At 50.4% G+C, this 13,712-nt stretch overlaps 6 protein-coding genes across 6 annotated transcripts; 4 read left to right on the plus strand and 2 right to left on the minus strand.

Annotated features, from left to right (window-relative positions):
• Positions 1 to 119: 119 nt before the first annotated feature.
• Positions 120 to 1,203, plus strand: MYCFIDRAFT_64590 (uncharacterized protein; the record flags this gene model as incomplete). Its single annotated transcript, XM_007929863.1, has 2 exons — positions 120 to 465; positions 524 to 1,203. The coding sequence occupies 2 exons, from the start codon at positions 120 to 122 to the stop codon at positions 1,201 to 1,203; spliced, it is 1,026 nt and encodes a 341-aa protein (XP_007928054.1).
• A 351-nt stretch (positions 1,204 to 1,554) lies between these two features.
• On the plus strand, positions 1,555 to 3,320 carry MYCFIDRAFT_38166 (uncharacterized protein; the record flags this gene model as incomplete). Its single annotated transcript, XM_007929752.1, has 2 exons — positions 1,555 to 2,556; positions 2,616 to 3,320. 2 exons carry the CDS (start codon positions 1,555 to 1,557, stop codon positions 3,318 to 3,320), a joined length of 1,707 nt encoding a protein of 568 aa, XP_007927943.1.
• Positions 3,321 to 3,359: 39 nt separating this feature from the next.
• MYCFIDRAFT_176724 (uncharacterized protein) lies at positions 3,360 to 4,068 on the minus strand (the record flags this gene model as incomplete). The annotated part of the gene is made up of 7 exons (XM_007930439.1): positions 3,360 to 3,396; positions 3,424 to 3,477; positions 3,516 to 3,706; positions 3,736 to 3,828; positions 3,863 to 3,868; positions 3,898 to 3,914; positions 3,945 to 4,068. 7 exons carry the CDS (start codon positions 4,066 to 4,068, stop codon positions 3,360 to 3,362), a joined length of 522 nt encoding a protein of 173 aa, XP_007928630.1.
• Positions 4,069 to 4,094: 26 nt separating this feature from the next.
• Positions 4,095 to 5,481, plus strand: MYCFIDRAFT_176725 (uncharacterized protein; the record flags this gene model as incomplete). The annotated part of the gene is made up of 8 exons (XM_007930440.1): positions 4,095 to 4,129; positions 4,165 to 4,207; positions 4,304 to 4,591; positions 4,621 to 4,655; positions 4,690 to 5,124; positions 5,159 to 5,256; positions 5,291 to 5,376; positions 5,434 to 5,481. 8 exons carry the CDS (start codon positions 4,095 to 4,097, stop codon positions 5,479 to 5,481), a joined length of 1,068 nt encoding a protein of 355 aa, XP_007928631.1.
• Positions 5,482 to 5,587: 106 nt separating this feature from the next.
• Positions 5,588 to 8,643, minus strand: MYCFIDRAFT_544 (uncharacterized protein; the record flags this gene model as incomplete). Its single annotated transcript, XM_007929678.1, has 2 exons — positions 5,588 to 5,632; positions 5,692 to 8,643. Coding segments are annotated over 2 exons (2,997 nt in total), but the record flags the coding sequence as incomplete, so codon positions are not given.
• A 3,671-nt stretch (positions 8,644 to 12,314) lies between these two features.
• Positions 12,315 to 13,699, plus strand: MYCFIDRAFT_176727 (uncharacterized protein; the record flags this gene model as incomplete). Its single annotated transcript, XM_007930441.1, has 9 exons — positions 12,315 to 12,349; positions 12,405 to 12,500; positions 12,540 to 12,956; positions 12,983 to 13,013; positions 13,042 to 13,125; positions 13,154 to 13,360; positions 13,393 to 13,417; positions 13,454 to 13,647; positions 13,682 to 13,699. 9 exons carry the CDS (start codon positions 12,315 to 12,317, stop codon positions 13,697 to 13,699), a joined length of 1,107 nt encoding a protein of 368 aa, XP_007928632.1.
• Positions 13,700 to 13,712: the final 13 nt, after the last annotated feature.

Raw genomic sequence — 13,712 nt, forward strand, 5'->3', positions numbered from 1 at the left:
TCTTTCGGCATTTGTCAGCGTCTCATACTCCCTTCATCCTCCGCGTTGACTTGAACCCTTCTCTATTTACTCTTTGCGAGGAATTGATCAGGCAAAGCGAACAGGAACCAGAACACAAGATGAAGGAAGCTATCGTCCACGCTGGACCTAAGGTCGAAATCCGAGAGGTCGACATCCCCAAGCCTGGACCTCACCAGATTGTAACCAAGATTGTCTACTCTGGCAGTAATCCGAAAGACTGGAAGGTCCCAGAATGGCTTCGACAAATACCGGCTCTCAATCAAGGCGATGACATTGCTGGTGTTGTTCACGAGATCGGCGAAGGAGTGGTGGAGTTCAAGAAGGGAGACCGAGTTGCAGCATTCCACGAGATGCTCGCGCCTGGAGGCTCTTACGCTGAGTACGGGCTCAGCTGGGATCACACAACTTTCCATCTTCCAGAGAAGACTAGCTTCGAGGGCAAGTGTTTCCTGGCCAAGTAATGAATGTTCTGAGCTAACGAAAAGCCACGCAGAGGGTGCAGCGATTCCACTCGCAGCTTTGACAGCCGCCATTGGTCTATTCGCCAACGACCGCCTCAACCTACCACAACCCACTGCGCCCGCCAAAGAGCCCATCCCTCTCGTTGTCTACGGTGCCTCCTCAGCTGTCGGATCCTATGTCCTCCATTTCGCCAACCGCGCCAACATCCACCCATTGATCTGCGTCTCCGGCCGAGCACAAGAGCACGTTGAGAAACTGATCGATCGATCAAAAGGCGACACTATCATAGACTATCGTAAGGGCAACGAAGCTGTCGTAAAGGGCATCAAAGACGCCCTCAAAGGAGCCAAACTCTTCTACGCATACGACGCAGTCTCCGAGCACAACTCATACCAGAACATCTGCGGAGTCTTAGAGCCAAATGGCAACATCACGCTCGTATTGCCTGGGAAAGAATATCCCGAGATCCCGGCTGGTGTGAACAAGACGATCACACAGGTTGGAGATGTACATGGCAGCCATAAGGATCTTGGATTTGTCTACTCGCGATTAATTACGAGAGGATTGGATGAGGGTTGGTTTAAGGCTCAGCCGCAGGAAGTTGTACCTGGTGGGCTTGGAGGTGTGCAGAAGGCTTTGGAGAATCTGAAGAATGGCAATGCTAGCGCTGTCAAGTATATCTTTAAGATCGCTGATACAGAGGGCGCTGAGAAGGCGTAAGGTATATAGCTGTATGTACAGTGTTAGCAATGATCGAAATCATAAGTGACTCCAGTCTTGTGTCGATAGTTTTGATCAAAATGGTCACTGTGCTGTCGTGGCTCATACGTCTCCGTCGTGCATGGCTACCAGCACCGGCAGCTACTCTTGCCAAGGCCAGCGCAGAGAGCTCGGAGTTCGGAGTGCCTCGTGCCACGGTGCCTACTTCCACCACCACGCATTTTGTGACTGAGACACTGCCCGTCATGTGCCAAAAGGTGCGATGCGAGATTCGATATGAAGGCGTCCTTCGATGACGATCAAGAGCTTGGGAGTCTGCCGAACGGAACGGCTTATGATGAAAACATAGTCATGGAAGAAGACGCGCTTCTAGGCGCGGCGGAGACAACACTAGAAGATATCAAACAATTTGCAGAGCAATATGGACTCGACAACAGGCTCGAACTCCTGCAAGACGCTGCTGCATTGCTGAGAGATGGCGAGACCGCAGCCACCTCGGACGGTAATCGGCGCAGTAAATGGAGCCAACCACTCCAGCTGTACCTATGCATCCTCGCGACAGCATTCGGCGCATTGGGACAAGGCTGGGCGCAGACAGGTATCAACGGAGCGAACCTCTATTTTCCACAGGTCTTTGGTATCGGCCCACTTATAGTCGGCTTCATCAACGCTGGAATCTATTTCAGTACCGGCATTCTGGGATCCTGGCTCGTGGCACCTATGAACAAGCACTTGGGCCGTAGAGCAACAGTTTTCGCGGGAGCTCTCATCTCTCTACTCTTCAATCTCGGAGGCTCAGCAGCAGGGAGCTGGCAAAGCTTGCTTGTGTGCCGATTTGCTTTGGGGATTGGTCTCGGACTTACGAATTGTACTCTGAATATCTTCGCAGCTGAAAGTGCGCCTGCAGCTATACGAGGAGGGCTGGGAGTCGCATGGCAGATGTATACCGCATTCGGCGTCTTTGTCGGGTTTCTGACGAATATGCTGGTGGACAGCAATCCGGAAGCTTATGGCCCACTACGATGGAGGGTCATGTTGATGGCGCCTGCATTGCCGACTGTGCCTCTGATGTTCCTCATATTCGTTTGTCCTGAATCTCCGGCTTGGTTGATCAAGCAGACCGGTGACTATGGTCGTGCCTTCCAATCTCTGGCAAGATTAAGAAACACGGAACTAGAAGCCGCCCAGGAAATTGTCAACATCCATGCTCAGAGAAAGCGTGTTGCGAAGATCGTGGAGCCACGTTCGTTTGGCAAGACTGTTGTCGAGCTGTTTACCATTCCACGAGTCAGACGTGCTACACTTGCTGCGTACAGTGCTCAAATCTCTCAGCAACTCTGCGGCATCAACATTGTAAGTGAAGCAAAGCGTGGAGCTCAGTAGTCCATCTCTAACTTTGATCTGTATCGCAGGTCGCATTCTATTCCTCAACGATATTCGTCCAGGCTCACTTCACGACCTATGCTGCAGAGATGGCGTCGACCATCTTCGGCCTAGTCAACTTTCTTGGGGCGTTTCCCGCAATCTGGACAATGGACTCCCTTGGCAGGCGCTCTCTGCTGCTCTTGACATTGCCTCCGATGGCGGTATCAATGGCAATCGCCGGATTCAGCTTCTCCATTTCCGACGACAGTGCTACGCTCAGATTCGGCTTGACGACCAGCATGATCTACCTCTTCTGCTTACTCTACTCTCCGGGCATGGGTCCGGTCCCAGCAACATACTCTGCAGAAGTATTCCCTTTGTCCCACCGAGAAGTGGGAACTTCCTCAGCAATTGCGGTCACGAGTCTTTTCGCCACAATTCTATCGCTATCATTTCCCTGGTTGCTAAGCGTGCTTGGAACTCAAGGCAGCTTCCTGCTGTACGCAGTGCTGAATGTAGTAGCCTGGGTCCTCGTGTTCCTCTTCGTGCCGGAGACGAAACGTAGAACGCTGGAAGAGCTGGATGAGACATTCTCGCTTGCCACTGGCGATTTTGTCAGGTATCAGGTTCAAGAGGTCGCCCCGTGGTGGATCAAGACACATCTGCTGCGTCGAAAAGATGTCAAGCTTGCGGCGCATCCTAGTGAAGGGTATGGGCACGAATATACTCCTGTCGAGCGAGATTCAGACTAATGTCAATTGCAATAACGCAAAAACCTCATCGCCCTTGCGTCAAAAGTCAGCAGTCGAAGTACAACATCCCAAATCCCTTGTTGATGTTGTGGGATGCGGTCACGTTGAGCGACGACCTCTTGCGCCGTGCCATCGAGCGACAGTGGGCTGACAGGCGCTGTTTACCGGATTACAAAAAACGAAGGATAACATGACGAGAGTGAGGAGATTTGGAGGTGTGACTTGAAGCTCCACGGCTTCGTAGCATGAGTAGTATTGTGAATCGGTGTCTTGAAAGACCCAAGATGGCGGGATGGAGTCATACCAGTCGCGAGGTCACGCTGGCCCAGGACCATAATAACCGGGCCTTCTTGGGCTCCTTCTTGTCTTCTGTGAGGTGTGAGCTGCTGGTGTGATGAAGAAGTGGTTGTACCACATCCTTGGTCGTGGAAGGGCACAAGTGAGATGCCGTCTCACTGCGGTTCAAGAATGGCAGACTCCTCTGCTTAGTGCTGCGAGATCTGTAGCGCTATGATCCTGGCATCCTCGCCGCTGAGGCGCACGAAAGCCTACCAAACCCCCGGATGAACGCGTTCACGAACGATGATGGTCCATCTAAATAGCAAGAGCATTACGAGCATATACAAGAGTCGCCAGGTATTGTTGCAGTCCAGCGGTCCAACAGACTTAACGTGAAGGACCGCACCATGCCAATGCGAATACACTTTGTCGCAGACGGAGTGTATTCCAGAGGTTGAGGTGGCACCATCGAGTCGAGTGGTGGACAATGTCGGGATGGGTCAGAAACCTCGCGTCCAATATTCTCGCTGGTTAGCCGGATTCACGCTCCGCAAGACCTGTAAAGCGAGATGGAGGTGCGCGTCGCTGATCCATCTCGAGATCGAGGCGTGCCAAGACAGGCAATAGGTCGCTACGAGAGTCGCCCGCGACGGACCGAATACAATATCGCGGGCGATATCTACCTTGAAGGCTGAATTGGCAAGTTGGCGAGAAGTGTTCGGATGATGGAGAAAGAGATGGGGCGGTCCCTTCCTGTCACACCCACGTCAGATTCAGAACAGTCTTTCAACGCCGCTCCAGCGCTCTCCATGCCTGGCAAAACTTCCCCAACGCCACACACCATCTTCCCCCCGGACTCGGAGAAGATCGCGCGATCTTCTCCGCCAAGTTGCAGAGAGAAAATTTCGAGCGTCGAGTTTGCGAAGGATCAAATTCTCCACGAGACAGACGGACGAAGCCAAGGATCCACGATCCAAAGACGAATTTTCCCAGTGAAGCGCGCGCATGCTGCGGAAGGAAGCTGAATTGGCTTTTTGGTGGAAATTTGGTGAGGCTGTGATGAATATAAAGAGGGAGAAGGAGAATGGAGTCAGTCAGTCATTCATCACCTCACCCCGCGACTGAACGGGGATTGGAAGCAAACGACTCGACTCACTCACCTATCGAGCTCATTGGCTTGTTCGACACAGGATCACGACTACGAACTAATCCGAAGATTATTCAAGGCGGCATCGGACTTGGTTGTGTTTAGTCATGCGTGTGAGCTCACTTGGAAGCCGTCAGTCAGTCATGCTGATGAAAGGAGAATTTGCTTGGGAAGGCGTTCGCTTTGTATGTATGATACCCACTCGCGCGCGCGCGCTGCGATGATTCATAGGAAACACGAGAAACGACACGCAAAGCGTTCAAAAATCAAAGAAAATGTTGCTCAAAGCTTGAACTTTTCGCCATATGAATCCTATGACCATGCCGTGCTGATGCTCCCGTCTTTCGTCCTCCAACGCCACGCTCACATTCATCTTATGTACCAGCATCCACATTCAATCATGCACTCCCAGCACCGTCACTGGCGTGTCAATCCTTTCACCTCATATCAGCGTGCGCTTCACGATGATCCGCATAATCCTCCTCAGTGACCAGTACAGACGGCTAGCCTGTCAAACTCGAAGAGGAACGGCTGGGTGGTTCAGGTCTCTTCCGCGAGGCCGGCGCGACCTTGACATCGTTGACGTACTCAGTCCAATGCTTCGGTATTGGCGAGTGTACTGGTCCCGGAGTTCGATAGGGCGTTCCGGTAGAGTAGTACGACTCGGGAGGATTCGGGTTGACCCAGTCGTCTTTCCAAGGCTCATCGACGATTGCTTCCTTGAGGTCCTTGTAGGTGGTCATGGCAGATTCTAGATTGTCCTTTAGCGATGTGTCTCATCAAGCATCTCTCACCCCCAGTAGGGGACATTACTCGTGATCGTTGAGATAGTATCAGCGATTGAACTGGTTGTGTCCGCGGCGGACTTGGATCGTTGACCGCTCAGCTGTGGTTCTCGAAGTTAGCATAATGTTCTAGATTTTCCTAAGTCACTTCCGTCCTTACCTCCATGTTCACGCCACGGTGCAGCTGCACAAGCCAGTCGACGTAGCTGCTTGCCTCGCCATTGCGATCCTCGTACAGCAAACGCGCGAACTCGAATTCAGCGCCGTCAAGACCCTGTCTCGCAATCTGAATGGAGAGACCTTTCGAGCCTCTGCCAGTCCCAGCACCTTGCTCGAGTGCGATAAGAATGTTTCGCACTTGGGCATTCAAATGCGTCTCCAAGATAGGTAGGGCATTCATATTGGGGTCCAGCTTCTGTAAATCATCAAATCCCTCGCCGAACAGGTCGGTAAGCAGATTGGGGTTCACAAGCTGATGTAGCCAAAGTATCATAACTTGCCCGTTGTCAACCAGATATGCACCCCCTTCTTCGATGTTTGCAAAGCTTGCTCGCACACCGTGCGGCATCTTGAGATGTCCGTTCTCATCCGCGAATCCATCGGTGGTGTCGAGGCTGTGGATGGCGATGATGCGAGGGTAGAGGTACAAGCTCAATTCGCCTGCGCCCATGCCTTTGACATTGCGCAGCTCCATGACTCGTCGATCGCTCGGCTCCTTGCCACCTTTCAGAGCACGAGATTTGATCAAGCCGAGAACGTACATGGCGAACTCTTTCATATGCTCAGGCATCACAAGCTGGCCAGCTGGGTGTTGGCCAGAATGGTGCTTCCGATACATGGCAAGAACGTCAATGAGCTTGTCTTGCAGCCACTGTCGAGTGTCGGCTAGTGATCGATCTGGTACACGGGAGGCTGACTCCTTTGCCAGAACGGCGATCACAGCATCCTGATCAACGAATCGCATACTGTCACGAGCGTTCTCGGTGACTGTGGCGACCACATTGGAGCATCTCACGCGTCTCTGGCCGCTTGCAGTTGTGTAGAGAAGAGCTGACTGAAAGTGGGCGTCATTACGGGTCTCGAGCTTGCCATCGTAGCTGAACGTGACAGACATGGAGGTGTCCTCGGTAATGGATCCCATCTCCAGATCGGCGCCGAACGTATGTTGCGTGAAATTGCCACTGTAGTGTGCAACTTGCAGACCATTACTACATCGAACCTTCATCAGCGCGGCATAACCTTGATCTCGCTGTAAAGCATGGCTGAGCTCCTTCTGTAGTCGCAAGGTATCCCGTGGATATGCCCAATTCGCGTAGTAAAATGTCTCGCCACCAGTCTTTTCGGCGATGTATCCAATCGAGGCTACATCGAGGTATCCGCCAGAAGGCGCCGTGAGGAAGAAGTCCACGCCCACCCCAGCTTTGACGCAGTCTGCTTGGAACTTCTTGTAGCTTGGGTTCTCGCACTTGAGAAGCACTCGATCCTGCTCCGGGTGGTCGTTGGTTGCGGTCTGCATGCGTTGGTCGCGGACTGTCAGACGAGCCGGAGCTGGACCGTAAGTTGGAAGACTAGCAAGACTGCACATAATCTTGCCCCCGGTGTCATGCAGAGCGGAGAGCGCAGCCTGCAAACACGGGATGAGGGTCGGTTCGGCATGCTTGATCCTCTCAAACATCATGGGCAATTGACTGAGTAGGGTAACGATATTCGACTTGCTTTCTCCAGCATCGACGAAAAGATGATCCCCGGAAATGGCAGCGAATGGGTCTTCGAGGTCTGACACCACCATTTGTTGTGGTGCAGGACGTCTCTTGTGCACGTTGTAGAAATGGATTTCACGGTCGAAGGTCATGAATCCCACCTTGACACCAGGGGGAACTTTGCTCGGTCGTGGAGGCTTCTCGGTTTCTTCGACCTCGTCGTCGTCTGCAGCATCAAGCTCAAGATCATCGCCATATAAAGCTGCCAGAATTCCATCGCACATGGCTTTGAGGAAGCCACGATTGCAGCTCTCTGCGCTGACGTCGATCAAATATAGACAGCGCATACCCACAGGCTCCTTGGACCAGTACTCCCTTGGCACCAGAAATTCGCAGGTACCTAGGAGAAGCTCCGGTCGTTGTTGGCGATCGATACGCACGCCGGAAGGATCTGTAGGTGCAAAATAGCTCTGTTCAGTCTCGTTCGGGTGTCCACATAGATTGCAAGTCATCCGGTTGCCGCCATTCCCAAATACCATGAATGGGTTGATGTAGGCTCGGCATCTCCGGCATCGTGGTGGGCCAGCTTCTCCGAAGTCTAGCACAGGTATAGCAGCCTCGCCATCCATCTGTTTGGCGAGAGGTTGCAGTACCAAGCCAAGAGGTAAAGCAGTTGTTGCCAATTGCTCGGTCGAATTAGGAATACAGTTCACAGTCAGACGTGCGAACTTTGGGGCAGCACTTCCTTGATCGAAGGCGACCAAAGGCGTAGTCGCCGGAGGAGGTAGTCGCTGCTCCATAGTAGGGTATACGTGTTGCTTATAACATTCAGCAGCCATATCTCTGCTCAGAGGTATGCTTGGTACGAGCTGTGGGTTGACTCGCTGAGCACCAGGAGCTTGTGATCCATTTTGTCCCATATTGATAGGTTGCCCAACAGGCGATTGAGGCTGCATCGGAGCTTGCATTTGGGCAGCAGGCTGTGGCATTTGCTGAGTTTGCCATGGCTGTGTTGTTTGTGCCCATGGCGCTGCTGCTGGGTCGGCGCCCGGTTGTGTCTGAGGTGCTTGGCCATTCATGAACTGGCCAGCTGGTGCTCCGCCATATGTCTGCGCTCCCCCAGCAGGCTGTTCGATGTGGTGAAAGGCATGTCGGTGCTTCTTCTTGCGACCCGCTGGTGCCGCCGCGCCGCCATCGATTCCCATCTGGCCCATCTGTTGCGTCACTCCTGCCATGTCTTGTTGCCCTTGATATTGCTGCTGGCCCATTCCGGGCTGCTGGCCGTAGCTCATCGTTTGCGGCTCTGGTGGGACGTAGCTCTGGTTCTCTGGAGGCGGTGCCGGGCTCGGAAGTCCAACTCCCTGTTGATATGCACTCGGAGAAGGTGCCACTGGCGGTTGAGATTGTGAGGACTGTCGCTTCGCTCGTGCGCGTGCGCCGTCATGTGCGGGAGTGCCGAAAGCAAAAGGATTCGCATTGGGCGAGGAAATTTGGAAGGACATCGAAATGTTTGACTTATGCGGAGCGGAGGTGGGCAAGCTAGGGCTACGTATATGTATATCCAGTTATGGGATATGCTTACCGTATTATTATGCTGCTTCTGAGCCTCTGAGCACCACTTCTGCTTCGCGACACTTGTCAACTCCGATTCCATGCAACTTCTGTCTAGTGCGCCGCATTGTGCCTCCAATCGTTTCCGTTTTTCTCAACAGGCAACGTCGGTATGATCGCTACCAAGAATACTCCCACAAACAAATGCCGGTCGCTTAAGTGTAGCATCGCACAGCATGGAGAGCATAAGTAGAATAGCACGAGCACACGCTCTCAGCTGTTCCCGCGATTTCGACCCTGGCCAAATGATTGTGGAGTCAGCGCGTCGCGTCGCGTCGCGTCCAATGCTATACCAGCAGACAGTGCACGTCAAACTATCGATATCCGGGGTTGCGTCAGCCACTCCACCCCTCGCCCTGGGCTCGGGGATTCAAGCCATACGTAAAATCGCTTTTTCCTAGTAGGCTATACGTAAAACTCGACGATAGCAATGTTGTAGAGCATATATAATAGGAGACTGAATATAAGTAGAATAAGAGACAAGAAACAGTGGATTTCCGGCATATTAGTAACCAAATTACGACCGTAGGACCTCAATCCGGCCTCTTAGCAAACCTTGAGTCTACTATATAATCGATCACTTCACATGTCGGCCTGTATATCCATTGTGTAACTGCTACCTCTTCTTATTAAGTGAATAACTAACTGCTGTATCTACTGTCTACCTCCTCTAGCTTAATAGGGTTGTTCTTACTGCTAGCGACCTCGCCTCGATAGCGGCTAGTTTTCTTCGGAGGCTCGTAGAAATGGCGCTTTCGCTATACTAACTCGTAGCGGCGGCGAGGATGTACTAAGTAAGGCCAAATATTAGTGTATATAGTATCTTCGTTAAGTAGCGCCTCGTCTTGTTATAACTAGTTAAGTCGAGTATTAGGCTCTTACGCGAATAGGCCATTCAACCGCCGCTTAGTCTCAACGTTAGTCTATATTAGAAGGTCGCCGTTACCTTCGTAATCGTAGGTGCGAGTCGGTAAACACAGTATTATTGTTAGGCTCTATATATATGTAATTTCGCCGTTCTTAGACGTATAAGTGTATCGCTTGTAATTGCTAAGAATGTCGGCGTATAGATTACTAGTCTTCTTTAAGGTAGAGATGTTGTCGGTAGTAAGAAGGCGCTTATCGAAGACGTGTCGTAGTAGCTTATCGTTAGACTGTAACTTAATGTCTATCTACTTAGTCTTACTATTATTGTTGAATATAACACAGAAGGCCTTACTGCACTTCAATCGATAGTAGCGCGCCCTATTACAAGCACCCTTCGCCTCGCAGAGCATCTTCTAGTACCTATTGTTGGCTATGTCCTTATCTTGCTAAGTGAGTTGTAAGCGTAGTTTATTTACCTCGATAGTACCTACTCGAATAAGCCGATTAGGCTGTTCCTTCTACCGCTTCTTTGCTCGCTTAACAATGCTCGTAGATTGGTATTTGCGCTTGTATTCTTCACCCTTATAGATAGCCGCGTTAACTAATATATTGTAGGCCTCTTCTGCTCGCTTTATAGGTAACGAAGAAAATAGGTTGAACGATAGTAATATAGGATCGATACTATACGGGGCTAGTTTTGGATGAGACCGTCGGAAGTCCTTACGAGCTTGTATAGTACTGCGAGATACCTTAATCGTACGAGGGCTAGTAGTGGTACCTAGGAGCTATTGCGGCAATTCGGGGGTCGGCGTTCGCTAAGGTAGCAGAGGTAGTAACGATAGTATGCCCTAAGTAATTAAGTTTTCGAGATCCCCGAGGTAGTAGCGACTATTAGCGTATAACTAGCCTTCTAGATCGACAATAGTAGGCTCCGCGGAACGTTGTTGCTTAACCGATGCGATATGCTCCTACTAAGCTATATCGGCTATTGCTAGCGATTCATTATAGCGGGCTTCTTCCTATACCAACTCGCTCTCAATTGCTTGCTAGTTCTAATTATAGTTAGTAGCCCTATACTGATCTCGAATATGCTTATAAGGGACCTCCCTATTGATTGGGAATATGCCTATCTTCCGGAATGCCGCCCTTATATTATGTGAAGTGAATGTCTTAGCCCGAATAGCTAAGAGTGCCTTAACAAACTTAGGTATTCCGAATTTACTAACACCACGGTATATAGCCTCTAGTACCGCTTGCCTGTGCCTTAGCTTATACACCTAAAATAGGACTACATCTAAAGGCTGTATAAAGTGTGAAGTGTGTAGTTGTAGGCCCTATAATTGAATCCTATGCCGCTTTGCAAAGGCTGCAAATTCCTTAAAGCAGTAGGAGCCGTAATTGTCGCATAATAACACCCTCTACTCGTTTGGATCTTTAGGCCTCGTCTTTCGCTTAAACTAGCGGATGTAATGCATTGTAGTATCGTCGGTTATATATCTAGACTCGTTAATAGTAATTAAGAAGTTGTCCTTGCCTAATAGTGTAGTTAGCAGGTGTCGTTACCTCGGAAGCGGACTCGGACTCGGAAGTAGCAATAGTAGCAATAGACTTACCTTCCTTCGGCACCTACCGTTCTTAGACTATTACACCTTTAACGATTAACTAATAATCTACTATCTTACTAAACGCGTTTACGGTCTCGACGACTGTTATATGCGTACGGTTGCTATTATATTCGGTCTAGGCGCGCCGCTTCGTGTCTATTATAACGATATACTCGTTACTACTAATTCCAATCCGGAAGCCAGTTTCATCGAAATTCTATATATTCCGCGGCTTTATATCTAGTCGCTTCATTATCGCCTTAAACCGGTCAAACTAGCTCCTTATCGCAGAAGGGTCGTAAGCTTCCTTCCGCTATATCTTAATCGGTTTAAACTTGACCTTACTAAGTCTATAGCGCTTTAGAAAGCGGTCCGCCTAATCTATACTAAATGGCGGTATTGTATCCTTCGACATACCTTCTAGCAGCAGGCTTACTAGCATATCTATCGCTATAACGGTAATTAGCGGCACCGGTAAGAATATGCCTATTTCGTCCCTCTCTCGACAATAATCCGCTAGCGCTATCTCTTAAGACTCGTCCAATTTGGTGTTAGTTAATAGACGACTGAATAGCGACCTACGGCCTCTTAACCGCTAGTAGATGCGAGAATATAGGCGAGTTGCTTTCTTACTCTTATAGAGCGCTCGAATGCTAACCTTCTTATTGTCCGATTTAGCTACTAATTCGTGGTACCTCGAAATAACGCGTTCTACTACCCTCTCCGCCCTCTCCGCCTTAGTTAACCGCTTAGCTCGCGCCCTCTTTACCTTTTTGCCCTTATTACGCCCTATACCGAGTTTTATATACGATCCGTAGAGTAGAATATAAGAAACAGGAGGAGCACGAGGAATATACGCTTTGGAATAAGGTAGACGCGCCTACTAAGGATTACATAAGAAATGGCGACAGTAAGGTCCTATAGCTACTACATACTCGGATAAACTAGCTAATATAATATTTGGACTCGCGGTTTAATACTACATGCACCTAGATATCTATATGGGACTGGAACCTACCACCATATCGAATTTTACGTGTGGCCTACTAGGAAAAGGCGATTTTACGTATAGCTAGAAACCCCGCGAACAGCGGGGAGGAGTGTGTGACGGAACCCTGGATACACGCCCGACCCCCCGAAGGCAGCGACGTCGATTGCCATGGATTGCTTCGTGCTGAGAAGCTTTCGTGCGAGATACAAAAAGCAAGGCCATTTCCCTCTTCCAGAAACCCCACAACCTCTCCTTTTGATGATATTGATAAGATCTGCAAGGGTCGACCCTCCAACAACCTCACATCTCCTCCCATCACATTTTATCCCAAACACTCACCAATCCAGCCCACCATCTTCGCCATCACAACCATGGCAGACCCCTACACTTCCACACGAGAAGCCTTCACCACCCGCCTAACCAGCGCCGAAATCCCCCCCAACGCGCACACCACGTTCAAAACCTATGCAGAAACCCACCAAAAGCTCCTCACCGCCCTCCTCCAACACCCAGCCATGGCCCCGAATCTCCAACAAACATACATGACCCCGGCGAATTCAAAGAATAAAATTTACTTCATGTATGTAAACAAACACCCACCCGAATTGCCCCAAATGAAAAATATATCCTCAGCCAACCATTCCTCATTCAGGTGGGACTTCGTCGGCCGAACACTAGTCAGTCCTCCCCCTCCCCACCACCATCCCCGGTATCCTCACCTTGAGTATAATTTCTAGGGCCTCATCCTCCAATTCGACCCACTCCGCAACCCCGCCCGTGGACCAAAGAAAGCGATCTGGAATGACGTGGTGAGCAGGACAGTCATGACGAAAATGTTGTTGGCGGAAGACGACACGTCGAAACTTGAGATTATGCTGGAAGGACAGTATCCTGATCAGCGGGGAAGACATCCGGAGATTGGGGAAGAGGTTTTGGGTGCTGCGAGGGATTTGCCGTGATGACGGGGAGAGGGGGGGGGGGATTGGAGAGGAGAGGGAGGGGTATGAGGATTGGATGGTGGAGGTGGAGGGGCTTTGTGATTACGATTGTGGTTGGGTGGTACTTTGAGGGAGGAGGTATAGCATTAGGACCGCTTGTCAATGCCGAATCGATGTTGCAATTATTCCGCCTTTACACACAGATAATAAGTGCTCGCCTTTGCATTTTACACGCATTATCATCGTCGTATTGACACCCTCCATCGGAAGAAGATGACAATGCTCAACTTTCCGACAGAGTCATTACCCGACCCTTCACCTGCTCTGAGCACCCCGAACGCGGACCGCGTCCATGCGAAATGTCGTCATGCACAGATTGTCGAGCCTTGCGAACGAAACCATGATGTGGTCGAGCAAATATACAATTGTTCGCTGTCAGAAAATATACATCGAATAGTACACCATCACTC

This window comes from Pseudocercospora fijiensis (assembly GCF_000340215.1).
Source record: "Pseudocercospora fijiensis CIRAD86 unplaced genomic scaffold MYCFIscaffold_6, whole genome shotgun sequence".
NCBI classification, from domain to species: Eukaryota; Fungi; Ascomycota; class Dothideomycetes; order Mycosphaerellales; family Mycosphaerellaceae; genus Pseudocercospora; species Pseudocercospora fijiensis.